The sequence below is a fragment of the Peromyscus leucopus genome, chromosome 9 (assembly GCF_004664715.2).
Source record: "Peromyscus leucopus breed LL Stock chromosome 9, UCI_PerLeu_2.1, whole genome shotgun sequence".
NCBI lineage: Eukaryota > Metazoa > Chordata > Mammalia > Rodentia > Cricetidae > Peromyscus > Peromyscus leucopus.
Window position 1 is genome coordinate 58,905,555 of NC_051070.1, and position 26,927 is coordinate 58,932,481.

The following is a 26,927-nucleotide window of genomic DNA, read 5'->3' on the forward strand; positions in this document are numbered from 1 at the left end:
GTATATCTGTATCTATATACATATATGTGTATATCTATATGTATGTATATATATGCTACATCTTTCTAAAAACTGTATTCATTTAGAAAGTTGTAGCCTTGGTTGCTTATCTGGTTTGCATGGTTTTGAGATAACAATATTGGTTGATTTCTTTGTGTGCCTCGCGGTTCAACAGGTATCTTGGGCCTGAACAGGTGGAAAAAGCCAAAGTTTCCCAGGCAACCAATAGTATTTCTATGTGGAGCTATGTTCCAAATAAATCTGAAGGTTTGGCTTTTAGTTAAATTTCTCTCAAAAGTAGTTAAATTGGGGCTGGGGTGGAGTTCAGTAGAACTGAGCATATACAAGGACTCCTGTTCAGTCTCTAGCACCACTGATAAATCCCCCCACCCCCAAGTTAGGGTATGAGCATGTTATCATTCATGACTTTAGACATTGAAATAAGTCAGAACCATTCTTGCCCTGTGAATATCGGGATATTTTCTGCATGGGGTGCTTGTGTACAATGAACCATGTAAGTTAGAAAAGTATGCAACCATCACACAGACCTAAAAAGCAAATGTCATGTGAGTCAGATGCAAAGGAGTGTGCAGTTCTCTGGATGACCTCAAGCAACTCCCATGACCATACTGTGCAAGCAGCTACTGGGTTATAATAGCAGCCTCCAATAAGATGTCATTTCTTGCCCATGTCATTCGAAGTGAGAATGCTATTTTTAGGAGTATGAAAAAGTACCAGACTGGTTTTCAAGACCTTTTTGTCACCATGATATTAGGGACTCTAGCTGTCTTCTAGTCCTCAAGGAGCACAAACACTTTATGCAAACCTACTTTCAATAGCTTACCCAGATAAACCTACCCAAGAGCTGACCCTGCCAATACAGCTGTGCAAACCCAGATCCTAAATCTCAGAATGGTTCCGAGGTGAAGGAATGAAGCTGCATTATGACATGGCTCATCACTCTTGGTGTGTGGTAATAGCAATTCAATAACTAATGGCAGATTTGATTGCTGGAGGTACATTCCCAAAGTGCTTTCCATCGTCTGTGTGTTGGTGAGAGCTTCCAACACAGTAAGTACTATAGGATGGATGAGACAAGTGTCTACTTCACAGACAAGCAACTTGTGGTCAAAGTTGTGGTCAAAGGAAGTGACTCTCTGGCAGTTGAATCTGGGGTGTATATGGCTTCTGACTCCTTGTCAGTGCCCATTTAGCAACCCACAATGCTTTGAGGCTTGAGCCTTCTGAAGAGTCATTGTGGAGGAACAAATAGTCTCTCAAAGGCACAACTTGGACCCAGTGTAGAAGGAGGTAGATTTTGATCCAGTAAAGTTAGAATTTTCAGCACCTAGGATAGTCCAGCAGTGATATGAGCTACTTTTGTGAAGTGGTGTGGGCCCTATGTGAATGGTACAGTGAGGTGAGATAAAATATGCAGGTGACCTTCAAAACCCTTAAAATTTTGAGACTGTTTACCACCATGTGTTCAAAATGCCTGCCTCCCTTTCCAGCTCTGAATAGAAGGATCCATGGAAGTCATGAGAATGCCCAGGCCTCTCCCCAGGTATCCTGTGTTGGAATTCTCATCAGGGGCAGGGGTGAAGATGAGTTTCAAAAGGTGCTGCAAAGGGATGGAAAGATGGTTACCAGAACTTGCTGTTCTTGTAGAGGACCTGGGTTCAGTTCCCAGAACCCTCATAGCAGCTCATAACTCCGGTTTCAAGAGATTTAGCACCCTCTTCTGATCTACAAGGACACCAGGCACACACACACACATACAGTAGTACACTTACATACATGTAAACAAAACATCCATACACATAAAATAAAAATAAATAAATCTCCAAAAGCTGCCACAAGCAATCCCAGATGTAGTAGCTGTGAACCGCTTTCCTTGTGCAGCCCACTCGTGACCAGGTACACGTGGCCTCATTTCATACTGAGGGGTTTAATCTCATTGGTTCAAAGGAGTCCTGTTTTCTCAGTGTGCAATACCTGTGTTATTATCAGGCCATCATCCAGTGAAGCTTGCATTTGTTCTTTTGGCTCCAAAGGCCTCTGCCTCCAGACTGTCTGCTAATATCTTACGCTGCCTATCTGTTTCATGGCAGGGAGGCACTGGTGCACATCTGTAAAATGAACACCAGCTACTCCACACATCAGCACTTCATGTGCTCACTGTCCTGTGAACCCAGCTCACTTGGTGATGTCTGCCTCTGCGATCAGCGTATTGCGCGCAGATACAAGTAAGCAGCCCATTCCCATACTAGGACCCAACTTTTACCTTCACATACCCTTCCTTGGCAGTGGTAAGAAAGCTCGAGGGTCACCAAAAGTTAAAGTTGACTGCCACCTTGGGGAATTTTCCTGAGCAAGTACCCACCTGTGGTTATTGTAGTTCTCTGAGAGAATAATCTCAGGATGATATGTCCACATAAAATAGGCACCAGCAGATTCTGACACTCCCCACCATGTCTCCCAGATTTAAAAAAAAAAAATACAATCACTCTAACAGATTTTTTCCTCCCACGTTTCAATCAATAGGATGCTTTTTAAAAGCTTACATTTTTCGTTGGACACTTTAAGTGACGGATGAGACAAAAGGAAGAAAGCCAAGATAAAATGGCAGCATAGACGCTCCTCAGATCCTATAATGAACTCCACAGGGCATCCAATTTTGATGTATTAGGACTTTTTTTTATAATGAGTACATTGTTAGAAATCGCATTTTCTATCGGCGGGAGCTAGAGATGAAATTGAGCTGACACCTTACCTCCTTGTAGTTAATTAGCAGGAGAAAAGTAGTGTTCTGAATCTCGGGTGGGAAAGGGGAATATTATTCATCCACCCTCTCGCCCGTCTTCTCCCTTCAAACACCTGGGTCTTTTTGTGCTCTTTTATTTGGTTCTATGGCTCAGCTGAATCTGGTTGGCAGGGAAAGGATGCGGGATATTGAAGAACGGTTATTATTTAATGAAAAAAAAAAATCTCTGTAGCTCACTTCTCCCATTCCTTCAGCCTGCAGGGTAAATAAAATAGATCTGATCTTTGCATTCAAAAGATCAGTTCCTTACCTAGACTGCGACGCGAGGCAATACCCGTGGGGCAGCGGGTCCCGGTTGTTACTCTATCACCATCCGTCATCACTGAATCCTCAATACTTGGCCCAGCATGTGGGACTTTGTAGGATTTGATTCATGCTTATAAATCAATGGATAAATAAGATATCCTGTTGGCCCATCTGTACGGTGGTATTGTTGTTCTGGTTCATTCGGTGTCTTAGGGGCAGTAGGTTCAAGCCCAGCATGTGCCATCAGGCTAGTGGACAGAGTTGGGATCTTCATGGACTTGCATCTGGATGAAGGCTAAATGAACGGTGGGAAAATTCAGCGCATGTTCTCTTCTGATCCACGTGTGTTTAATCTTGTGCTCTGTCCCGGGAGCTGCAGGAAAGAGCGGCTGTTATTGTCTCTTCACTCTAGGATCTCACTGTATCCTGGAGGGGAGACCAGAACATTCTTGAAGACAGTAAGCATGGAAGTATTACCTGCAGAGAGCTGACCCTGTCGGACTGGGGGTCCAGGAGAGGCTGGTCATGGGGTTTGGGGAGGAATCCTCATTTGAGCCCCTTCTGTAGGCTGGGTTCTGGATGCGGCTCTCCTCCTCACAGAGACCCTTTGAGTGACTTCAGGGGGCACAGCTCTGCTGAGGGCCTGAGGAGTTAGGCCCTGAGCCAAGCTGGATCCACTGGACCCCAACCAAGGGCTGTGCTTGCCCCTGTGTCCCAGCTCTTCCTGTGGTCCCCGACTTTGTATGGTTCTGGAGAATGCTGGGTATCATGAGGCACTGGGAGTGGGCAGAGGTCCACGTTGCAGCTTAGAGGCACTGTGGACGGGGGATCTGGGGTCAGGCGGCAAGGGGCCTTGGATTCAGGAGGGTGTGGAAAACGAGGCTGGGGTCACACCCGTCCTGGAGGGTCCTGAGGCCAGACCAGGGCTCCACATACCACTGCACAGAGGGTGGGGGAGCATTGTTGACTCTAAGTTCTTGCTTGTCTCCTCTGCTTGTGAGCTTAGCCTTGGTTTTCCTAGCGCTAACAAATGGGCATCGTAACATCCATCTTGAGAACCACCCAGGGGGCGGTGGTCCTGCAAGGCAGGCACAGATTCAGAAGCAGCGTGCAAGGCATGGGCAGGGGTTCCCGTCTCTTCTCGACAGTAGTAGGTAGCTAGGGAATGGATGGCTGTGAACCTTTACCAATGACAAGGCTGCAAGAGCTCCTCTGGACAGAGACTCAAGCCCGTTTCCCTTTACCCTCCCCGGAATCCCTGCCTTTTCTGTGACCTTTGTCGTATTGGGGATGCCTTCCCCTCCTTCACACTCAGCCCTGCCTTCTCCAGCCGTAAGGAACATGCCTTTCTGTGACTCTCCGACATTCCAAGATACACGGGACCCGTCTGTATGTCATCTTCCCTGTCCCCACACCTCCCTCCCTCAGCCATCTCAGCGGGACCCAAATCCAGTCCTCCTCACTTCGGATGTACTTGGGAAAGATCTCTCCATTTCTTGGTTTCCTCCTCCAAAGAATGGGAAGAATTCTTTGTGGTATTGTGAGGGTCAGGTTGGGCCATTCGTATCAAGAGCTTGGCACATATGCTACTGTCTGTATTATCATTACTACTAGAGAATATGAGGGCTCCATTCTCCATCTGCTCCTCACTCTCTCATCACAGGCCTTTACAGAGAGCTAATGGCCTTTGTTTCCCGTCTTCTCCTCCCCAACTTTTCACCTGCTTGCACCTTCCTTTGGGGCTCTGAGCTTCCTGTGCCTCTGTCTGCCGAGACAGCAAGTGTTGGTGCAGGAAAGCATGCTGGCCCCTTAAGGAGCTCACGAGTTCACTCCAGGTCTGTAGTTTTTGAACTATTAGAAATTATCTGGAGAATATTGTAAGAGTACAGACCCCCAGACCAAAAGAAAAAAAAAGAAAAAAGAAAAGACAAAAGAAATAACAATAATTCACTAATCATAACAATACCAAAGAGGCTATTATTGATATAGTTGAAGTGGATGTATTCTGTGTGGTCATATGTGATATGTTTGCACAGCTTACCTGTTTGTATAGCTGCCCTCCTTTGCAAGGAAGCTGTCCAACTTAGCATGGGACATGAGGATCACATAGGACTTAGGAGGGCAAGGCAGTGGTCCTGTGTCACTGTGTCACTAGGCTAGCGGACAGTGTTGAATCTGCAAGGACCCCTATCTTAATGAAGGCTGAGTGGGTCTTAGGGAAAATCTAGTACAGAACTAATCTTGAGTATAATCCTGTGCAGTCAAAGCTATTAATGTTCTCATTTTGCAGACGATAAAGCCAAAGGCCAGAGGAAAAACCAGAGCTTCTGGAGACTCTGGAGACCACATAGCTGCTAAGTAGCCAAGAGGCTACTCAGCTACCCGACTTCCCAAGCTCCTAGAAACCGCTCAGTCTGGGTGGCATCTGACTATCCTTGTCCAGGGGCACCTCATTATCTCTTCCTGCTCATTTTGCTGGGGATAGTGGCCCCTTATCCACTCCTCTGAGGTCACGGACCTTCCTTTGGGTCTGGAGGGCCAGGCAGTGGAGCAGGACGCTCAGAAAGAGCACCTGGCCCTTCTCTTTTTTTCCCCCTCGAAATACTTGTGTCCAGCAGTGCGGAGGCAGCCAGCCGCTGTGCTGCAGCGAACTGCTAACAAGCGTGTTTGCACATTGCTCCCATCATGCTGTTTGCCTGGTGGAATGTGAAGACACAGCTCGAAATATTTTTAAGTCTGGCCTTTTTATCTCGGAAGCACAAAACAGTGTTTGCAGTTTGGCCTCTGGAATGAAATTAGCTCAGCGCTTTAGCTCGTCCCTGCCAAGCTGGAGCATTTCCATAAAGCTCCTGAGTCCCCGGAATCCTTTTGATCATTTGCGGTGTGTATTTTTACACAGGTTCTTTTTGCTTTGGAGACATAAAGTAAAGAAACTGAAAGGTGAGCTTGGCCAGGGCACCCTCTGGACTGTTTGCCAATGCAAATTGGGGCTTGAACTTAAATGATAGTTTCCTTTAAATGGCCAGGCTTCTTCAAGTCTCTTTACAAATAATGTTGGTGGAAATCATAGCTAGAAGTGTTTGCTAGGGACTGAAAATCCTTCCTGGGCCAGCAAGATGCCCCACAGGATGGAGCTTCCTCTGAAAACACGGTGACCTGAGTCTGATCCCTGGGACCCACCTATGTATAGAAGGAGAGGACCAACTCCACAGAGTGGCCCTCTGGCCTCCACACATGCCCCCTGGCATGTACACACCTACTCCCCCCCTCCACTATATATAAAAAAAAAAATTCTTCCTGACCCCACATTGCTATCATGGAAGAAGAAGCTAATATTTTGTTGTCAGCCTGGGTGTCCATGGCCACACAGGTGTGACTTTTTATATGGGTCATTGCTTGTGTGACATTTGCTTTCTCCTGGTGACTTCGGGTTCCTCTGTTCTAAAATCTTCACGTGGGGTCATTGGGTGGGCAAATAATTCACCTTCTTTTAAAGCTTGGTGGGTTTGGATCCTGTTGCTTCCTAGCTGTGTGACTTGTGTGAGAATACTTGCGAAGAGATCTTAGCTTGCTCATCAGCAATATCAGCAGTATCTATATCCTGTGTTCATAGAAGCTAAACAGCAGAGGCAACTCAAGTGTCCACTGGCGGATGAATGGATAAACAAAATATGGTTCATACATGCATGCCAGTGTGCATGCATGAGTGCGCGTACACACACACACACACACACACACACACACACACACACACACACGGGAGGGACAAAAGGAACATGGATCTAAGGACATTATGCCAAGTGAAACAGGCCAGCCACCAAAAAGACACATACTATATGATCGCACACATGATTGCCACTGTTCTGTGCCGTCAAACTGGTAACATTTAATCAAGTATATTTGCGTTTCTTACGCAAATGGCACACGGAGCTGAGGCAGGTCCAAGCCCCTCTCTGCCGCACCAAGGCTGCACAAGGTGCCACATGGCAGGCACTGGGCTCCCATAAGCCTGCCCATGCACCGGGGATGGATCCCGATCCCCCCCCAACCCACCCGGGTGTTCCCCAAACAGTTCAGGCTAAAAAACTGTCTCCCGCATCCAGAGGGCCTAGTCCAGTCCCATGGGGGCTCCACAGCCACTAGTCCACAGTCCATGGGTCTCCACCAGTGTGGGCGGTCATCTCTGCAAGTCTTCCCATCATGATCTTGACGTCCCCCACCCGCAGAATCCCTCCTCTTTCCCATCGACTGGATTCTTGGCGCCCACTGCGGATCCCTGCATCCACCTCCATCAGTCACTGGATAAAGGCTCTATGATGACAGAGTATTCACTAGACCAGTCACCAGAGTAGACCAGTCCAGGCACCCCCTTGATCACTGCCAGCAGTCCAAGGTGGGGTCATCCCTGTGGATTCCTGAGAGCTTCCCCAGCACCCTGCCTCTTCCCACTCCCATGATGTCTTCATGTATCACAGTATCTCCTTCCCTGCTCTCCCACTCTGTCCCTGCTCCAGCTCAACCCTCCCATTTCCCTATGTTCTCACCCCCCATTCCTTGCCCTCTGCAGCTCCCCCATCCCCATCCCGCTCATGCAGATCCCATCCACTTCTACTTCACTGGGCGATCCCTGTGTCCCTCCCAGGGCCCCTTCCTGTCAGCTAGCCTCTCCGGAGCCATGGGCTGCAGTCTGGCCAGACACTGAGAGCAACAATTAATAAATGGGACCTCCTGAAACTGAGAAGCTTTTGTAGAGCAAAGGACACAGTCAATAAGACAAAATGACAGCCTACAGAATGGGAAAAAAATCTTCACCAACCCCACATCTGACAGAGGGCTGATCTCCAAAATATATAAAGAACTCAAAAAGCTAGACTTCAAAATACTGAACAATCCAATTGAAAAATGGGCTACAGAGCTTAACAGAGAATTCTCAACAGAAGAATTTCAAATGGCTGAAAGACATTTAAGGAATTGCTCAACATCCTTAGTCATCAAATGACTATCAAAATGACTCTGATACTATCTTATACCTGTCAGAATGGCTAAGATCAAAAACATTGAAGACAGTTTATGATGGAGAGGATGTGGAGCAAAGGGAACCTCCTCCACTGTTGGTGAGAATGCAAACTTGTACAGCCACTCTGGAAATCAGTATGGCGGTTTCTCAGAGAACTGGGAATCAATCTTCCTCAAGACCCAGCTATACCACTCTTGGGCATACACCCAAGGAATGTTCAATCTTACCACAAGGACACATGCTCAACTATGTTCATATCAGCATCATTTGTAATAGCCAGAACCTAGAAACAACCAAGATGCCCCTCAGCTGAAGAATGGATAAAGAAAATGTGGCACATATACACAATGGAGTACTACTCAGCAGTTTTTGTTTTTTTTTTTAAAAAAAGAAAACATGAGTTCGAGGCCAGCCTGGGCTACCAAGTGAGCGCCAGGAAAGGCACAAAGCTACACAGAGAAACCCTGTCTTGAAAAACCAAAAAAAAAAAAAAAAAAAAAAAAAAAAAAAAAAAAAAAAAAAAGAAAACAAAAAAACAATGATATCATGAAATTTACAGGCAAATGGATGGAACTAGAAAAGATCATCCTGAGTAAGGGAACCCAGACTCAGAAGGACAAACATGTACTCACTTCTAAGTGGATACTAGCTCTTACGTTTGTGAGGCAGGCACTTTACCACTGAGTCCTCCCCCTGGCCCATTAATGCTTTTCATATTATCAAGTCACTGACTCACTTTAGTAGTTCAATGACTCATTTTGGCATTTCAAATGATTAAATCAGATGTATAATAGACAAGAAGTGTTTGCCATAACCACCGTTATACACGCTGCATCTTCTAAGCTCTCCATGACCATTCCTTTTATGTTTGTTAGCATAGAGTCTACTCGGGAGAACAGGGAAAGGCTCAGGGGTTACAGTGCTTGCTGCAAGTGTGAGTCCAGAGTTCAGATCCCCAGAACTGTGTAAGTGTCATGGTGGCCCACCTGTAGTTCCAGCCTCTGGAGGTGGAGACGGGGATCCCCGGGGAAGGCTGAGTAGCAAGGTTGACATTGGCAATCTCTGGGTTTGATTGTGAGATCCTGCTTCAGTGACCAAGGCAGAAAAGGGTTCAGGATGATTCCAAACATCAGCTTCAGGCCTCAGTATGCAGGTGTACCCACACATCTGTACCCATGCACGGGAAAACACGCTCACCGCATGCACACGACTATGGGGAAAACAACAAATAAATAAATAATCTGCTTAGATGCTAAATTCTATGACTATGGTATCTGAGTAAAATTGTATGGATTGATTAATAATAAATTTTAATATATTAGCCACTAGTAGCTCATTGTAAAAAGAACATAACCAACATTAAAGAAGAAACTAAATTGTCCAATCAACATGGAATTCAGTGTTTAGTAATAATGAGCCCACTCCAGCTGAGCAGAACCCTCTCCTCTGGCTATGAAAGCTATGGATTAAAAAGACCATAATAGCGAGTGAGACCGGCCTTCATGCTGCTCACAGGGAAAGAAAATGTGGTCAGCTTTACTGAGGAGGAGTTTGGCTCTGGGCACCAAGAAATCTTTCAATATTTGTAAATGTTGATCCAGAAATTCCAGTTATTCAACTGTGACTTGAGATGCCTCTGAAGTTTGGGGAAATATTTACATTTGTGGCTAACATAGGAGTCCGTGTAAAAGCCCAAAGATAGGAACCGAGTGAAGAAGTAATGTAATGAATGGGACAGCCATCTGATGGCATGTTCTGTGGTTATTGTAAGTGACATTCTCTCAAACCTTCATTGCACTGTGTGATTCTATTTCCTCCTTGTTACTTCTCTTCCATTTCTTACATCTTCTTGGCTTAGCATTATTCATAAACATTGCTCCTATAATAAAAGAGAAATTTACATAATAAAAAATTAGAGAGAATGAGAGACTTTACTCCTTTTCTGGGCTAAGCTTCCTTATGTTCATCTTGCTCACTCTCCTTTGACATAGTGAATGGCCCTTGGATATGGAGTTGGCAGGCACATGCGTTTAGGTTGTGAAACAGATATTCAGTAGGTGTGTGGCCCTGGGTGAATCTAACTTATGTGTATCTTGGCTGGTTTGTAAAGTGGAGTTTCTGTCTTCCTTGCTACCAGACAGAACTAAAATGAGAAAGCTCACCTGCAAGTGAACCCTCTGACCTGCTGAACCTTAAGTTCAGAGCTCTCCCCAGACTATCTCATAGTTGGTCATTTGCATGAAGGACCATCAGAATTCAATGGAAGAATGGTCATGATTTATTACCAGGACAGAGCAGGGCTCCAGATAAGCTAGAGAGACAAAGCATAGTGTCTGGATGGGTTCCAGGGACTTCCAAACTTTCTCCAGCAGAGCTGGGCTAAGTTCATCTCCAGCATCCAGGCATGCCAGTGCACGTGGTATTGCTGAACAGCGAAACTCACCTAAGCTTTGGTGTCACAGGATCAATAGAGTGATTGCCCAATGCGGCCGGAGTCAGCCCCCGGGTTATCCAGTAGCATGCTGTGGATATGGCTCTGTATAAATAAAATGCTGATTGGCCAGTCGTCAGGCAGGAAGTATAGGCGGCACAAGCAGAGAAGAGAATTCTGGGAAGTGGAAGGTTGAGGCAAGAGATGCTGCCAGCCACCACCATGAGAAGATGTTAAGATACCAGTAAGCCACGAGCTACGTGGCAACTTATAGATTAATAGAAATGGGTTAATTTAAGATATAAGAACAGTTAGCAAGAAGCCTGCCATGGCCATACAGTTTATAAGTAATATAAGTCTCTGTGTGTTTACTTGGTTGGGTCTGAGCAGTGGCGGGAATGATGGGTGAGAGAGATTTGTCCTGACCATGGGCCAGGCAGGAAAACTCTAGCTACAATATCATGCCAACTAAAGGCCTCCTGGTTGTTCTTTCTGCATGGTCAGTCCCACCTTAATTCTGTCTGTTCAGTTCGCCTTATCCTGAAGTCCATTGTGAACAGCTTCCTTTCTGTTGGATATCTTACAGTTCATCTCCCAGGCACCCAGGGCAAAGACCAGACCCCTTTTTGGACAAGGCCAAATTCTTTATGATACATAAGGTGACAGAAAAGAGAGAGTGAGCAGGTTTGAATACAGACAGTGTTGTCTGGGGAGGCCTATTATACAGGGTTCTGAGACTGGCCAACAGGAAGAACACGAACTTGATGGTAACAAGAAGTATGCAGGCATGCAAGTCCCTCGCCTTCCTGGAAGCTTCATGATTGCCCATGAGAACAAACTCGCTTACAGTGTACCCTACCAAAGACATTTTCCAGCATGGGTGTTTACAGAGAGGGACTGGGCTGAGAAAAATACAACCTTCTGGGAGCGTGACTCTGACTCCGCCCTCAGCGTTCAGAGCACAGCGGTTGTGTCTTACCACTAACTAATTTATCTAATCGGGATGGAGTTCTCAGTCTGTTTCTGCAGGTTTCTCTCTCTGGAACTGTACTTCAGCTCAGCCTACTCCTTGGAGCATAGGGTGATGAAAAAAGAAACCAGGCAAGTCCCTTTTGCAGAGTTTCTGGTCCTGAGCACTGGGTCAGACTGGCTCCAGACTTCATAAAAGTCAGACTAGAAAAATGAAAATTCAGCTTGGGGACACGGGGGCTCAGCGGTTAGAGCATTGGCTTTCCAGGTGTGAGAGCTGGAGTTCAGGTTAACCAAACCCCCCACGTAAAAGCCAGGGTGGGTGCAGCCGCCCACCTGTAATTCCAGCAGCAGAGAGAGAGTCAAGAGCCTCAGAGCCAGCTGGCAAGGAAACTAGCCGTATTACCAGCCTCTGGGCTTGACTGAGAAATCTCACCTCAGTGAATATGGTCGAAGAGCAACCAGGAATAATTCCTGACATCAACCCGAGGTCTCCATATGCACGCCCACACACATGTACCCACACACCTGAATAGATGCAGGGTGAAGGGGGAAAAATGAAAACGGAGTTCAGTTCTCATATTAAAGGACGCAGGAGAAATCTTCATCCGGGAATCTCCGGCGGGGTAACTATGCTTTTATAACTGGGGACAGAGACTGGGATGAGACCAGCAACTGAAATCCAATTACACTTGTGCCCTTCCATCAGAGAGAAGAGTTCAGCTTCCATCTGCAGGGTCTTGTGAGCACCAATAGCCTGCAATGACTTGATGTTATCAGTAAAATTGGGTTGTATGTTCTGTCTCTCTCCAGAAAAAACTGGCCATGCAGAAGTCGTCCGGGTTGTGTACCAGCCAGAGCACATCAGCTTTGAGGAACTGCTCAAGGTCTTCTGGGAGAATCACGACCCGACCCAAGGTAGAGTGATGAGCGAGCCAGTATTTAATTATCTTACTAATTACAGCTGGGATAATTAGTGTTTGAGCTGCATGGGAGAGATGAACCTTGAAATCACACAGGGGCTCAAGAATATGATTGCAGACATTTACTGACAGAATGGGGCGGGGGCACATGGGGAGGAAAGGGCTGAGAGAATAAAGGCGCAGCCACAGCCAGCGCCCCTCCCCCTTTACAGCTGTCAGGGGTGGGAAAATTCCCACAGAGAAAGACGCCAGACAATGGAGATCCCTTCACCTTTGATTACTGCATTATTCTTCCTTAATGCAGCCTTTTGTCTACAAAATTAAAGTGTCTTTCCAGGAACTGCGAAGTTTTCCTGATTTATGGTCCCTTTGTTTTCTCAGAGTTTAGCCTTTCTCATCTTTTGACGTTATCGGGTTTGTTTTTTTAAGAAACGTCTGTGGGTGATTACAGGAAAGGGGGGAAAAGAATATAAAGGTGAAGAACAGTATTCAGTTGTCCACAATGCTTGGGTTATTCAAACATTTCATTTGTCCTCCTTGGAATCTGTTATGTGGGAATATTAATGTATTTTGACTACAGACAGCGTCTGGTGGCATGGACACACTCGCAAGCAGAAATCCCCCCTTGGCTAACACCATGGCAATGGCCAATAGTGAAGGATTTCTTCACTCCATCCTCGCCACCTCATCGGGGTGGCTTTGCGGATGGGGAAACTTCTAAACTGGGATCTTGGACAAGCACCCTTTGTCCAGCCTCTATCTACTCACAGAAATGGTTTTCCCCTTGGGATTTTCTGTGATGGCTTTGCCATATTGACTGACTTGTGAGGAGTGGACATTTCCTTCCCAGATATGTTTGTGCTTTGGTAAAATCTCAACATGGGCCCATCATAGCAAGTTGGTAGGTCTTAAGTGCTGGGTGCTGTGTTGAGTGTGTCCTCCAATATGCCCCCACTAGAACTATCCACGACAAGGGTCAATTGCAAAGGTCAAAGATCAGAGTGCAGGCAAGTAGAGTAGAATGAGAGCCGTAGCAGGACCAGGTAAGTCCACCAGGTAGTGATGGCTAAGATCTGGGTAGAGCTGTAATGACAACATCTGGCTTTCTATGGTGGTAGGTCCTTGGTAGATGAGAACTCAGATGTGGGACAGTATGTCAAGGCCTGCAGGAACAAGAGCACTGCTATCAGAAGGCTTGCTGTCACCATAGTTTGGATCGCTGGGCTGCCCTAGCACAGGAGGAAGGCTATCCTGACAGTGTAGACATTAAGTTCTGACGGGTACATACATCTTAGAGCACGTGCTTGTAAGTCTCCCATCAGATGAGGCAGATATTCAGCCATGTGTATGGCTGTAAAGCTGAGAGTTAATATAGAATGCTGGGAGCTTCTAAACTGTCCAGGAGACCCACATCAGGATTCCAGAAAGCCTGAGGCCAAGGTCCCTGCAGGCTGGGTTTGTGGCCTGTGACTTAGCTGGCTTATCCAATGTTCTGTCCCTGTAGGGACTCCTGAGGCCTCAATTTGTCAGCATCTTGGGCAAGACCAGTGTGTCCCTGGCTTTTCTGTCTGTGCCTCCTTTAATGTCTTACCCATTCCACTGTGTCTTTGTCAGCACAGTATGTTAACAGGTACTGGCCCTCGAATGTCTGGTAGACACTTCCCTGAGGAAGGCCTTTGAAGACTCTGTTCCCTTCCACACTTACATTACATTTGCCTCAACAGTCCTCATTCAATCTTCTCCTCTAGGATTTGTTTGTTTGTTTGTTTATGGCCTGTGCTACTGTATTAGTGTCATAAGGAAGTATGAATGTCTGGATGGCTTTAAAAACAGGTATTTATTTCCTCAAAGTTCTGGAGGCCCTTCAACCAGCAAGTTCAGGGTCAAGGGGTTGGCAGGTCTTATTTCCCCAGAGGCCTCTCTCCTTGGAGTGCTGATGGACCTCTCCTTTGTGGGTCCTCACATGGTCTTCCTCTCCTTGGAGTGCTGATGGCCCTCTCCTCCCTGGGTCCTCACATGGTCTTTATTAGGTCTGTTTCCTCTTCCTACAAAGACACCAATTGTGTTAGATTAGGACTCACCATAGTGACCATGTTAGTGTTATACTTAATTACCTTCTATAAAATATCAGCGGGGGCTGGAGAGATGGCTCAACAGTTGAGAGTACTGTCTGCTCTTCCAGAGGACCCAGATTCAATTCCCAGCACCCACACGATGGTTCATATGTCCTTTTCTAGCCTCCAAGGGCACCAGGCACAGACATGGTACACAGATATATTTACAGGTAAAACACCCATGCACATAAAGGTAAATGAAAAAGAAAAACCATTAACCTACAAGTTCAGTCACATTCTGTGGTGCAGGAGCAGAGACTCCAGCTTCTGAAAAGAGGAGGCTGCACCATTGTAGCCCATGGCACCATCCACTGGTGACAGCCCACAGCACTATCCATTAGAGGGACAGATTTGCCTGGTCTTCTTCTAGAGGTGCTTTTTAATGCCATTCATAGACTTATTTATTGGAGAAATTATTTTGGCCACTCCATGTACTTAAAAGGATATTTATTTAATGGCGTAACTCACAAATTAAGTAATGGATAGGTCGCAGGGTCTGGGGAAGGTGTATTGCAATCCAGCGGTGTTCTCTGGAGCTCTGCACAGTCCACCTCCACTGTTCAGCGTCCCGGCACCAAGAGATCGCACAGCGAGAGCGCTGGCCCATCCAGCTCTCGGGTCCCCAGGCGCCTCCCCTCGCCCCGCCTCGTAGGCGTGACAGTTGCCAGAGTCTCAATGGGGGTTGGAACTTCCAGATCCAAGCTGGAATGGCTACCCACTACACTTATTACCTGGAAGTTGCTTTAAAACCCATCCAGGTGAGCATCGTGGATGTTCTGGAGCTGTGTGGAACCCTGCGTGTTCTTCTGTGCTTCAAGGGACCAAGGCAGCACTCATAGTGTCTGCCCTTATGGGTAGAGCAAAGTACGGACATGGTCACCACTTAGGAAAAAAAAAAAAAGCAATGCTGGCAGGAAGTGGAAGATTCTGGGGCTTTTGGATAGTGCTGGGAACTGGGAAGGTAACAGTCAGGACCCACTGTGAGGTGCTTTTTAATGCCATTCATAGACTTATTACCTGGAAGTTGCTTTAAAACCCATCCAGGTGAACATCATGGACTGAAGCCTTGCCTTTCAATGTGCTTCCCATGTCATTACCAGAATTACAGTGGGACATAGTAACGTTTTCTCTGTCTCTCTCCCTTCCCTCCCTTACCAGGTTCCTCAGGAACCTTCTAGATATCAGGTTAGATTCACTGGCCTAAGGGGAAAACGACCTTGGTCAGGCTCTTGTCCTATTGCCTAGGGAATGGGTGGGTGACCCATAGAGGGGGTTCAAGTCATTCCCCAAGGCTGTTACATGAGAAGAGAAGGGGCCACCCTTTGCTGAGGTGCCAAGGCTAAGGTGGTCTGTGTATGTGTGGACAGCCTGTTCACAGGGGAAAGAAGATGAGTCGAGACCTAAAGATGTAAAAACCCACCAGAAGGCTCTAGGCCTGAGACCTGTCCTTCCTGCAGCTAGCCTCCTACTCTGCCAGTTGTCCCATGGCTTCCTGAGCCCCAGAGCCATGTGCTCTCCCTGCTCTTGAGCTGGACTGTCAAATGTCTGTGCCTTCAGCCATGGGAAGTCTAACGCATCCACCTGTCTAATTTCATCACTACGCTTACCATATTAGGAACTGTCGGCTATGGGTATTGGACTTAGAAATCAGAGGTCTAAGCCATTTGGTTCGTAGTCTCATTGTTGATTCAGACATGAAAGGGAGGTCACTATTATGCTTCTTCAAGACTTGGTGGCTTGATTAGGGGTTTCCTCAGCAATTCAGAATCAGTATCTAGGATTTGGGATATGTGGCCGGCAAACATGTGAGACCTTCCTATCACCGTCTCTGAACTGCTATGGGAGCAATTGTCCATTCGGGACCTTGTGTGTCCTCTATTTGTCGGGCATGCCATTTGGTGATGCTAATCACTAAGTGGTCTGAATAGGTAGGAGGAGCCAGCCCCTAAAGCAGGGAAATGCATTCTCATAAGAAAATAGTTAGAACTCAGTGTACCAAAACCAAATGAGCACTCAGCTAAGTATATGTAAGACTACACTCTGGAAAAATAGAAGCCCAAACACAAATTCAGAAGAACCCTGGATCATATTCCCAGGGACCCCTGAAGCCTCAAAACTTGTGCTCATGTGTAATTTTTCTAAGGTCAGATTTGAAGTCTATTGCCTGAAGGGTAGGCAGCTGGTAGGAGAGAGTTAGCCTGGGAATGAACTTGGCCTCCGCTCTCATCATGCTTCCCAGGGCTGTGCAGAGAGAGCTGCTTCCGACACAAGTGAGGGAAGGGAAGGCATGGAAGGTGGCTGCCTCACGCAGAAAGAGAACTTTCGGGAGAGAGCAGTGTGGTGGGTGAGGGCAACTCCGGGCTGTGAAGCAAGAGCTCCCTCAAGTTTCATTTCCGGAAGTAAGAATAAGCAATTCCTAAAGCCACTAAGGGAGCGTTTCCATCTGCATGAGAACTGCTTAGCAGCAAAAAGATTGACAATGCCCAAGAAGTTAAGAAGGGCTATCTGGTCTTTGACGCAAGAATATACCGAGAAAACATACACATCTCCCCCAAAACACGACTCCAGAGGCATAGATCATAAATAGCATGTTGGGAAGTTTTAGAACCTTCTTGATAAAGTTATTAAGGGTCTGAAGGGCCGCTCACATTTTTGGATTTGAGTTTAATGCATTTGGAGGGAAAATAGAACCCTTGGGTGATATTCTTAAGTGTGGGGGTTTTTGCTAATGTCAAGGGTCCAACACAGAAGAAGCAGCAGTCATTTAAGCTGAAAATCTCTTTGCAAGTAAGTCAGATCCTTGGGACCAAGAAGAAACAGGAACCCTGTGTGTTCTTCTTAAATTAACCTGCCTTTATTAATCTACATTCTGCCACCTGGCTTTTTACCTCTCCTTCATTCTGTATGTCTGACTTCCTTCATGTTTTGCTGGCATTTCCCCCACCTCTCTTCTTCCCAGAGTTCCTCTCTCTCCCTGGAGGTCCTGCCTATTTTCTCTTGCCTAGCTATTGGCCATTCAGCTTTTTATTAAACCAATCACAGTGACACATCTTCACACAGTGTAAATAAATATCCTGCAACATTTCTCCCCTTTTGTCTAAATAAAAAGGAACAGTTTTAACTTTAACACAATAAAACTATATACAATAAGAACAATTATCAGATAAGAATTACATTCACAGTGTCCAGCCCATTAGCATTTGGCAAATTTGGAGAAAATACTCTGTTTCTATTTTATCTTGATGAATCCAGCATTTTATACCTAAAGCATTTTTATCATAACTTGTATTACCATCCTAAAAATATCTTTTTTGACCTTAAAACATTTTCTTAGCTAAGCAACTTAAGCTTTTATGTCTCTCAACCTTATAAACTTTACATCTCCTTTGTAAGTTTCTTTTCTGAATTTGGTAATAAAGAAAACAATATAACTATCTAGTCTTCAGACCCCATCAGAGACCTGAGAAGGATAAAATTTTACCTGAGTAAACAGGAAGTACAGAGCAAACAACTTCTCAAACTTTAGAAATGACAGAGACATCTGGCTACCTAGACAGTCACCCAAGTTTCCTCTGCAACGTTGAGGCATCTGTCTTCAGCCTACAGGCCTAGAATATCTGACAGACTTTTCTGTGAAGCAGGAATGTGGAAGGACTGTCCTACCTTGTCTTGGCAAAGTTCAGAAGTCTCCTTCTTTTGTGTCCTGCTTGTCCAATTTGGACAGCATTATGTCAGGAGTTGAAGCAAGGACAGTTTCTTGCCCAGTGGCTAGCTTTGCCACAAATGAAAGCAAACCCCATATTGAGGTTCTTCAATGCCCATCATCCTTTTTTGAAGTAGATTGGTGCTACCAGTATCAGACGTGTTTCACTGTCATGAAAAGCCTTGTGTTATTAGAACACCTTAAATGTCATATTCTGTAGGTCTCTATAAAGTATTTGAAGACTATCTATCTAAAATATCTGTTTAACCTTGAAAACATAACTAACATGACTACAAGTTTGATTGTAATAGATGGCTAACTACTGATCTGTAGTTCTTAATTATCTTAAATAGTTTGTAATAATAGCTATCAAGGTCTAGAATTATACATCACATTTTAAAATGAGCTATATAGGTATAATACCTTAATCAAGAGTAGAAACATGTATATAGTAAAAAATAGCCTTAAATTTGTATCACTATACAAAAGTCCATACCAATGTAAAATATTTGACATTAATAGTTGCTCTTTAGTTTAAAAGTAGATTCAATAACCTACCCCTTTATCCTATCATTCCTATATCCTCCCTTTTTTAAAAAATCTTTTTAGAAGGGGATCTGTGAATCTAACCTCCTTTGCTTAATTTTCTCCATGACCATGACCAATAACAACTTGCAACCAAACCCCTTCAATGATGATAATTATCTATAACCCACTGAATGACCAAAAACCACCTATCCTACTTCTTGGAAATGTGGACATCGTGTTCTCTAGGCTATTTTTGTTGTCTGTGGGTGACAGTATCTTTGGGGACCCTGAGAAAATTGAGATAATGGTCAAGTCCTGGGAGATAGCTGTTGTCCAGTCTCAGTGTGATAGGAAAGTTGAGGGCTTATTTGAAGTCTTGGCTGGAATAGTCTATGAGGCTGGACCATCTCAACTAGCAGTTTTGAAGTTGTTCTGGATACAGATTTTTGAGGAAACTGTAACAGAGGCATTCTGTGAGGTTGGATCACTTGGATAACTTTTTTGGTATCTGGTCCTTTAAAAAAAAAATCACAAACTTTTAAAGGTAACATACATATATGTATTAACATAAGTATAGAATTGTGGTATGTACCGATCAGCTGAAGCTGATTCTCTGTTCTGTGTTTGAGCAGGTAAAAGGCATCTGTCAACTTTATAAGTCTGTTTGGACTGCATAACCAAACTGTCATGAGGACTCTGTAGCCAACAAGATTTATCATGTCTCCTCCAGTCTCAGAGCTATTTCCTTGTAGAGGAATCAGCTCATACATCACCTGTTTTGTAAAGTTTTGTTTTATTTTTGTTTCATATCTGTAGTCATTGTTTTCAGGAGGTCTCCCCTGATCAAATCTGATTTTTATTAATTTGGAGCAATCCATAGCTTTTTCTTTCCTGTGGAAACAAAAGTATAACCTCTCTTCCAACTCAATGCATTTTCTGACATCCATTCTAAAGTTAAGACATCCTTAAAATATATAGGCTGGCTTAATTTTTTAGTTTTTTCCACAATCCAATATCTTTCAGCAGTGTTTGCCTTTAGCTCATCAGTATTAAAAAAAAAAACCCAAGTAAACAAAGCACCACACAGGATCCAGACACCCTGTGTGTTTCTCATCCTTATGTGGCTTATTTTTTTTTTTATTTTATTTTTTTTTTTTTTGGTTTTTCGAGACAGGGTTTCTCTTGTGTAGCTTTGCGCCTTTCCTGGAACTCACTTGGTAGCCCAGGCTGGCCTCGAACTCACGGAGATCCACCTGGCTCTGCCTCCCGAGTGCTGGGATTAAAGGCGTGCGCCACCACCGCCCAGCCAGAACTTTATTATTTTTAAACTATTTATTTATCTATGTATGACTGTCTATACCCATTTTATTTTCTTTCTTCAGCAAGCTAAGCACATGCCAACGTATCGTACCTGTTCAGGGTTTTTCTTGTTCTGGACCTGACCTTTTACACCTCTGCAGGCTCCTCTGACCATGTGAGCCAAACCTTACACGGCTAGGCGGTGTCTAGGCTAGAACCACTGCCATGTGGTTCTACTTAGCCCACGGTGCTGATGGCTGGCTCTGTCCCCTTCAGGCCCACAGGCACAGGTGGTGGCTGCACGTAACTGTCCTTGCCGTGCCTAACTGTCCCAGCTCTGGGAAGTTGGCTGGGCTCAATTTCTAGAGTCCTTGCAAGTGGCCGCTGGCTGCTGTGAGTGCTCCAAGAGAGTCCCAGGCAGCAGCTGCCGTGACACACACTGGCTGGTGTGACTTCTCCTTCTTTGTGGTCATGCCCCACACTGGGTGCCAACTACAGCAAGCTTCCTTGTCAGACTTTCTTTTGGGACCACCAGCCCTCTAATAATGATGCAGAGCCTTATTATTGATGATGAAAACTTGGCCTTTTTAGCTTAGGCTTGTTCCCAACCAGCTCTTATAACTTAAATTAACCTGCTTCTGTTCAGCTACATCCTGCCACGTGGCTTTTTACCTCTCATTCTGTATATCTGACTTCCTCTGTGTTTCCCTGGTGTCTGCCTGCCTCTCTCTTCTTCCCAGAGTTCTTCCCTCTCCCCGGAAGTCCCAGCAGCTTTTCGTTAAGCCAGTCACAATGACACATATTCACACACAGTGTAAACAAATATCCTGCAGCAAGAAGGTCATGCTCTTGGAGGTAGGGTCCAAAACAGCCAGTGTGCTCAACAGTGGATGTCAGCAAGCAGCTGCATGGTGGGGTGGGGGCTCCAGAGAATGAGTGCAAAACCCCAGACAGTCGGGAAACCCACACGGAGGCTTTTGGCCAGTGTCAAACAAACAAACAAACAAACACCAATAAACAAACAAACAAGGTAGAAGGAAAAGTTACACTTTTGCCTCAGAACTTGGAAAGGAAGATAGGCTCAGCAATGCTGCGTGGACAATGCTCTGCAAGCAGCTGCATAAGGGGAAGGGGCTTCTGGGAAAGGCGGCGCGTTATCTCATTAAGGGCACAATTATTCCTCCCATCTCCTTAGCACGTCTTCATGCTGAATCAGCCTTCCTGAGGGGTGTTCTGGCCAGATGACTGACAGGCCCAGATGGATCAACCCTTAAGAGAGAGACAATAGTATGTTTCACTAGTATCTGTGGAGCAGGTCACAATGGCTGGCATGTCTCCATGCAGGGTCAGAGGTAGAACTCAAATCCCATTCTTTTGACTTGGAGAAAGTAACTGTCACTTCATGGGCCTCAACAAAGCCCTGTACCGCCACTTATTCATGCTTCTCACTTCCTTTCTTGTGAAGCTTGTCCTTATGGTGTAACCAGGGAAATAGGAGGTGGAGTCTAAAGTGGATTGTGGAGGAGAGGTCGACCCTCAATGGCCTCCAAACCTGCTAATCCCTGTACCACTGCCCTTTCCTAATCCATTGTCCACAGTATTAAGTCACAAAACAGGCCCTCTCCTGCTTCAAGCCCTTCTCTGGTTGTCCGTTCTCTTTGGGACCATTTATAAACTCTTTACAGTGACCGGTATGACCTTAGATAACTCCCTCTCCCTGCTCAAGGCATCTCAGATACAGTGGCCTTCCTTCATTCTACATTTTGAAGACACAAGTGTTTTCTTGCTCTAGAGTCTGGCCCTACTGCTCAGTCAGCCAACTGCCCTTGACAAGCCTGCCTCCTTCTTGTCCTCTTGATTTCTACTGTTTTCAAAGAGGTCTTTATTGACCTGCCCAAGCTAAAGTAGGACTCCTTGCCCTTGCTGTGTGTGTGTGTGTGTGTGTGTGTGTGTGTGTGTGAGCGAGAGAGAGAATGAGAGAGAGAGAGAGAGAGAGAGAGAGAGAGAGAGAGAGAGAGAGAGAGAGAGATTTATTATACTGGCTTATAGGGTATGGTCCAGGTAGTCCAACAATGGCTGTCCACACTGGAGAAGCCAAGAATAGTAACTGTTGAGTTCATGCAGTCCTAATATGACACTGGGGCCTAGAGAATTCCTGGATTGTGGCTGCTCTTCTGTCTATGCTGAAATCCTGAAGAAGCAGGTCTTCATATCAGTGAAGGAAGGCTGTAGCAGCAGGGTGGATGAACTTGCCAGTGAGAGTGAGGGCAAGCAGCAAAAGTGCCAAGTTTCTTTCTTCCATGTCCTTTTATCCGGGCTGCCACCAGAAGGTGCCACCCCCATTTAAATACCCTCATTAAGAAAGTTCCTCCCAGGTGTCCCCAGCAGCGTGTGTTTCAGGTGATTCCAGGCGTAGGAAGTTGGCAACCAAGCTTAGTCATCACAGTGTTTATTTATTGTTTCTCTCCTTCAGAGGGTCAGCCGCACAGGAAATGTTTTCTCACTGGGCACAATGAATGGCCTCAGCTTCTGCATTTGGAAAGCAGTTCCTGTCCGGTGGGTGGGTGTCAGGATGTAGCAGCAAATTTGGTTTGCAGCCCAGAGCACAGTGCCTGCATAGAGTACATTTGGGGGATGTGGAGCTGTCCCTCTGAGACAAGAACTTGATCACACAGAACCTTTAGATGCTCACATCCCTTGGAGGAAACGGCATGGACTATGCAGAGCCAATGCTCAGCCTGCTGGACATGTTAACTGGTCTCTAGATTGCCTAGAACTCTTAACACAGTGTGAGAACTGTGCAAATAGCTGGCGTGCTGGATTGTTGAGGGAAGAGTGCATGTGTCCCATGCTCAGGTGTTTCCCCATTTCCCCTGTACCACTGTCCATTCCAAGCCCACGTAGCCCACAGATGTAGTCAGATCACTGTGGCTGCAGTCCCCACTGCCTGTGGAAGAGTTGGTGCATGAGCCCTGTCTGTGCTGCTCTTTCACAGAGGCCAGCATTTCTGTATATACTTTATTTATCTAGCTGCCCTTTTCCCTGGCTCCTGCTCCAATTACTCCTGGCAGATTCCTAGTCTTTGTCCATGTACTTTAAAAACTCTCAGCTAACTCCTCCTTCTCATCTCTCCTGCCCCACCTCACATCTGACAGCAAGGTTCTAGATCTCCTCTGGAAACATGGTTGGACTGGCCAACCAGCTCTCATCCATGCAGGGTTCCCTAGTTCATGCATAGGTCTGGAAAATCCCAAGGATTCGTGTGTGTGTGTGTGTGTGTGTGTGTGTGTGTGTGTGTGTGTGTGTGGTTTTGGGGGTGCTTGTGTGTGGTATGTATTTGTGTTTGTTTGCACACACAAACATATCCATGTGGATGCAGGTAAACTTGTGGAGTCCAGAAGTCTATAACAAGTATTCTGTCCATGGCTTTCTACTTTGTTTTTTGAAGTGGGGACTCTCACTAAACCCAGCATTCACTGTTTGGCTAGACTGGCTGGCCAGGGAGTTCTGGGCATCTGCCTATCTCAGCCACCACCTCCAGCACGAGTTTACAGACATACATCAACATGCCATCTCTCTAGACTTCCAAGGACGCCACCTCTCTAGTCAGTTCCCTCTGGTCTGCATGTCCCCCTCACACACACTCTCCATGAAACATTACTCTAGATGTTTCAGTGTGGTTGTCCCATAGCCTCTTTCCAGGTGCATGTACGAGCAGCCAGTGTCTCCCGCATGTACCCTCCCATGCTGTCTTCTGGGAAGCCTTAACTGCATGGAGAAAAACCCCATTTTCCCCGTCTCCCATCAAGTGGGCAATTAAGTGCTGGTGTACGTACATTTGAACTTGCCAAATTAATATCTGAACTTTATTGCCAAATTTAATATCTGAATTAATATGCTGACCCTTTTAAGTTAGTGTTTTTTTTTAAATAAGTCACCAGTTTTGAAGGACTATCCTTTTTTTAGAGCATGTATAAGAAATCTATCATCTGCAAATAATTAGACAGTGGGAATTATATTGTATTGCTAATGAGCAGATGTGCATGCTTATAGTGGGGGAACAGCTGCACACACACAAAATGCGAAAGTGCCTCAAACCCAGCATTATGAATTCTGCAAGGGGCTTCAGTCTTTTAAGAATTTTGGGGAGGAGAGAAAAATGAAACAAAGAAACTAGTATTTTTTCTTTATTAATTAGACTCTCAAGTGTGCTCCTCCTCATAGCATCATCATACATGTGCACAGTACCCCTGCTGTTCATACCCTCAAATGTCTTTTTAAGAATGCTCATACAGAGCAGGTTTGCTCTGCCTTTTGGTGTTGTAAGGATCTGGTACCCCCAAACCTGATTGGAGGACTCTTGGTGGGTACTATCTATGTGATGGCCATGGTGCTTGGAAGCTTATGCATGTAAAACCCTATTTGATTCTTAAAAGCACCCATGAAAGTTAGACCCATTCTGCAGATGGACAGACTGCAGATGAACAGACTGCCCCAGTAAAGCAAGAGAATTTGTCTGGCGCCCGCTAGTACATTACCATTATGTGACAAGGATGGAATTTGTTCGTCGGGGCTCAGTTCCAAGCCTTGTGTTCCTCCTCTGGTAAGACACGTGACTCCACATTGTTAAGTGATGCTTTCAGAGAGCAGGAGGCATGACCCACGGTGACTGGAAAGAGCTGCACACTTGCCAGTGCCTGTGATTCCTGCAGCGTCTGTTACAATTTCATACATGCTGTTAAGGATGAGCAAGAGGAAGATAATTGGGCTTTTGGAAACATTCGGAGGAATTGCACACATTTTACATCACCATTTAGAATGTGAAAATTTGGCACTTAAGCAGTAAAATATGAAGTCAGAAGAACTAATACACTTTACACGGTGTCCTAAATTAGGTAAGGGGAGGCTCCGAGCTGATAGCAGAGTGGGAACTGAAGTTTCTAGGCTGCAGTATTGGCAGATTGGGCCATTCACTTCAGCCCACACACTGAAAACAACCTAAGGTGGTGGTAAAATAGTTAGAACGCCCTGAGGGCATCCCAAACAACAGCTGATGAGTTGTGAGGAAGGGCCAGATCAAGATGGAAGGAAACAAGAAGGGAGACAGGCAGAAGAGGACGGAGACACCATGTTCTGAGAGAATTCTCTGACGCCCTAAATGTAGGTTTGGGGCTCCTTACTAAGATGTGGAAGGTGTCCTTAACTCGGGATCTTTAACTTATTGGACACATATGAAGTACCTGGAAGTGGCCTGTCTTCTCCGTCATACACAGAACACACACTAGGCCAGCAAAACAGCAGTGTGGATAAAGGGTTTAAAATCACATAGACTAGGATTCTCTTACCATGGCATTCTACTAGAAATCAGTAGCAGCGAGTTATCCAGAAAACCTCTCTTATGTTAAGAAGAAAAATTTATTTCTATCTTAGCCTTGTAGTTTGCATGGGAAATGCATCCTGCCCGCCACCCCCACTCCAGGCTCCTGTTTGAAGGCTTGACCCCAGCAGGTGACTCTGTTTTGTAGGGTTGTGGAGCCTTTAGGAGGTGTGTGTGGGGGGGGGTTAGCAGGAGGAAGTGGCTCACTGTGGGGCGGGCCTCCCGGAGTGATCCTGCTTCCTGATCTACAGTGAGGGAAGCAGCAGATATGGGAAGTTCTGCCAGTTACTTTGCTTCTCCACTTCGAGGGACTGTGTCCCCTCAAACCAGGAGCCAGAATCAACCCCTCCTCCCCACTAAAGTTGCTTCTTCTTGTGCTGATGAGGAAAATCAGTAGCAAATCTAGTTGTTAAGGATAAATCATGAACAGTTAGAAAATAATTTTAATTAGGTGATGATTCAGATACTGTATATCCAAGTTCACAGGGCATGGCTAAACAGATCTTACACCCATCTGTGAGAAGAGAGAAGATCATCCATCTCAAGAAACCAGAAACCAACCACCAAACAATCCCCACCAGTGGGAAAGAAAGAATGAAGAACATAAACCAATGGTGTGGAGCTCGAACCAGCTCAGAGATGACCGTGAAAGCCAAGGCTTTCCAAATGCATGAGCTGGTAAAATGTCAGCAAAGACAGTCAATAAAAAACATGGCAGAGATTCCCAGTATAAAGAACAATAAATAAATAAAAAGGAATCTCACTGCAGACACTGGAGATACTGCCAGACTCAGAGGACATCTAGAGCATCGAACTTGAGAAGAAAGTTACATTGAAAACAAACCTCTTAAGAACCAACAGAACTCATCTGTTTCTCATCTATCTTGTGGTGGCATGGGCAGGGGAAAGATGCTCTCCCCTCCTTCCCATCAATGCCTGGGGCAGGTGGGAGAACTGGCCCTAAGGTCACAAGAGCAGGAGAGCTGTCCCCATCCCCCACCGGCTGCAACACTCTGGAGAGCAGGCCCTGCGCCTCATCTGGGCAACACCATAGAGCCAACCCAGTTGGCCGAGGTGTGGGTGAGCCAGCCCGGAAGTTGTAGGCTTGGGAAAGCTGTCCCCACTACTCATCTGTCATGCAGTGGTGTTGGTGGAGGAGAGATGCCACACCTTACCCCCCACCCCTTACCACCTACAACAGATGAGTGAGATGGCCCTCCCCCTTACCAGCTGCAGCTCTCAAGAAAGTGGGCCCTGCTCCTCACCTAGGTAGCACAGCAGAGCTGGCCCTGTTGTCAGAGGTGAGGTGACCCAGCTCTGATGTTGCAAGCAAGAGAGAGAGCTGTCCCCACTACGCAACTGACATGTGTCGTCATATGCAAAGGAGAGATGCCCTCCCCCAACCCCCACCCATCAATACCAGAGACTGGTGGAGGGCTGTCCCTGCCCCTCACCAGCTGCCGCACTTGGGAGAGTGGTCCCTGTACCTTACCTGG

The 26,927-nt window shown here is 45.8% G+C and overlaps 1 protein-coding gene and 2 long non-coding RNA genes across 6 annotated transcripts in view; 1 reads left to right on the forward strand and 2 right to left on the reverse strand.

Moving 5' to 3' along the window:
• Msra (methionine sulfoxide reductase A) overlaps positions 1–26,927 on the forward strand; it is a 327,825-nt gene that overhangs the window by 202,776 nt on the left and 98,122 nt on the right. For all 3 annotated transcript variants that reach the window (XM_028884147.2, XM_037208461.1, XM_028884149.2), the window contains exon 4: positions 12,301–12,405. In XM_028884147.2, the coding sequence (XP_028739980.1) occupies positions 12,301–12,405 (105 nt within the window). The remainder of the gene's footprint in view (positions 1–12,300; positions 12,406–26,927) is intronic.
• On the reverse strand, positions 2,581–3,523 carry LOC119088516. Its single transcript, XR_005092170.1, has 2 exons — positions 3,075–3,523; positions 2,581–2,924 (listed from the first exon to the last, which is right to left on the reverse strand). It is a non-coding gene; the product is annotated as an uncharacterized LOC119088516 (long non-coding RNA).
• LOC119088515 lies at positions 13,597–26,853 on the reverse strand. 2 transcript variants are annotated; one of them, XR_005092169.1, is made up of 3 exons: positions 26,659–26,844; positions 24,593–24,789; positions 13,597–14,455 (listed from the first exon to the last, which is right to left on the reverse strand). It is a non-coding gene; the product is annotated as an uncharacterized LOC119088515 (long non-coding RNA). The 2 variants fall into 2 exon arrangements; XR_005092168.1 differs by lacking the exon at positions 13,597–14,455 and having other exon boundaries at positions 23,973–24,789; positions 26,659–26,853.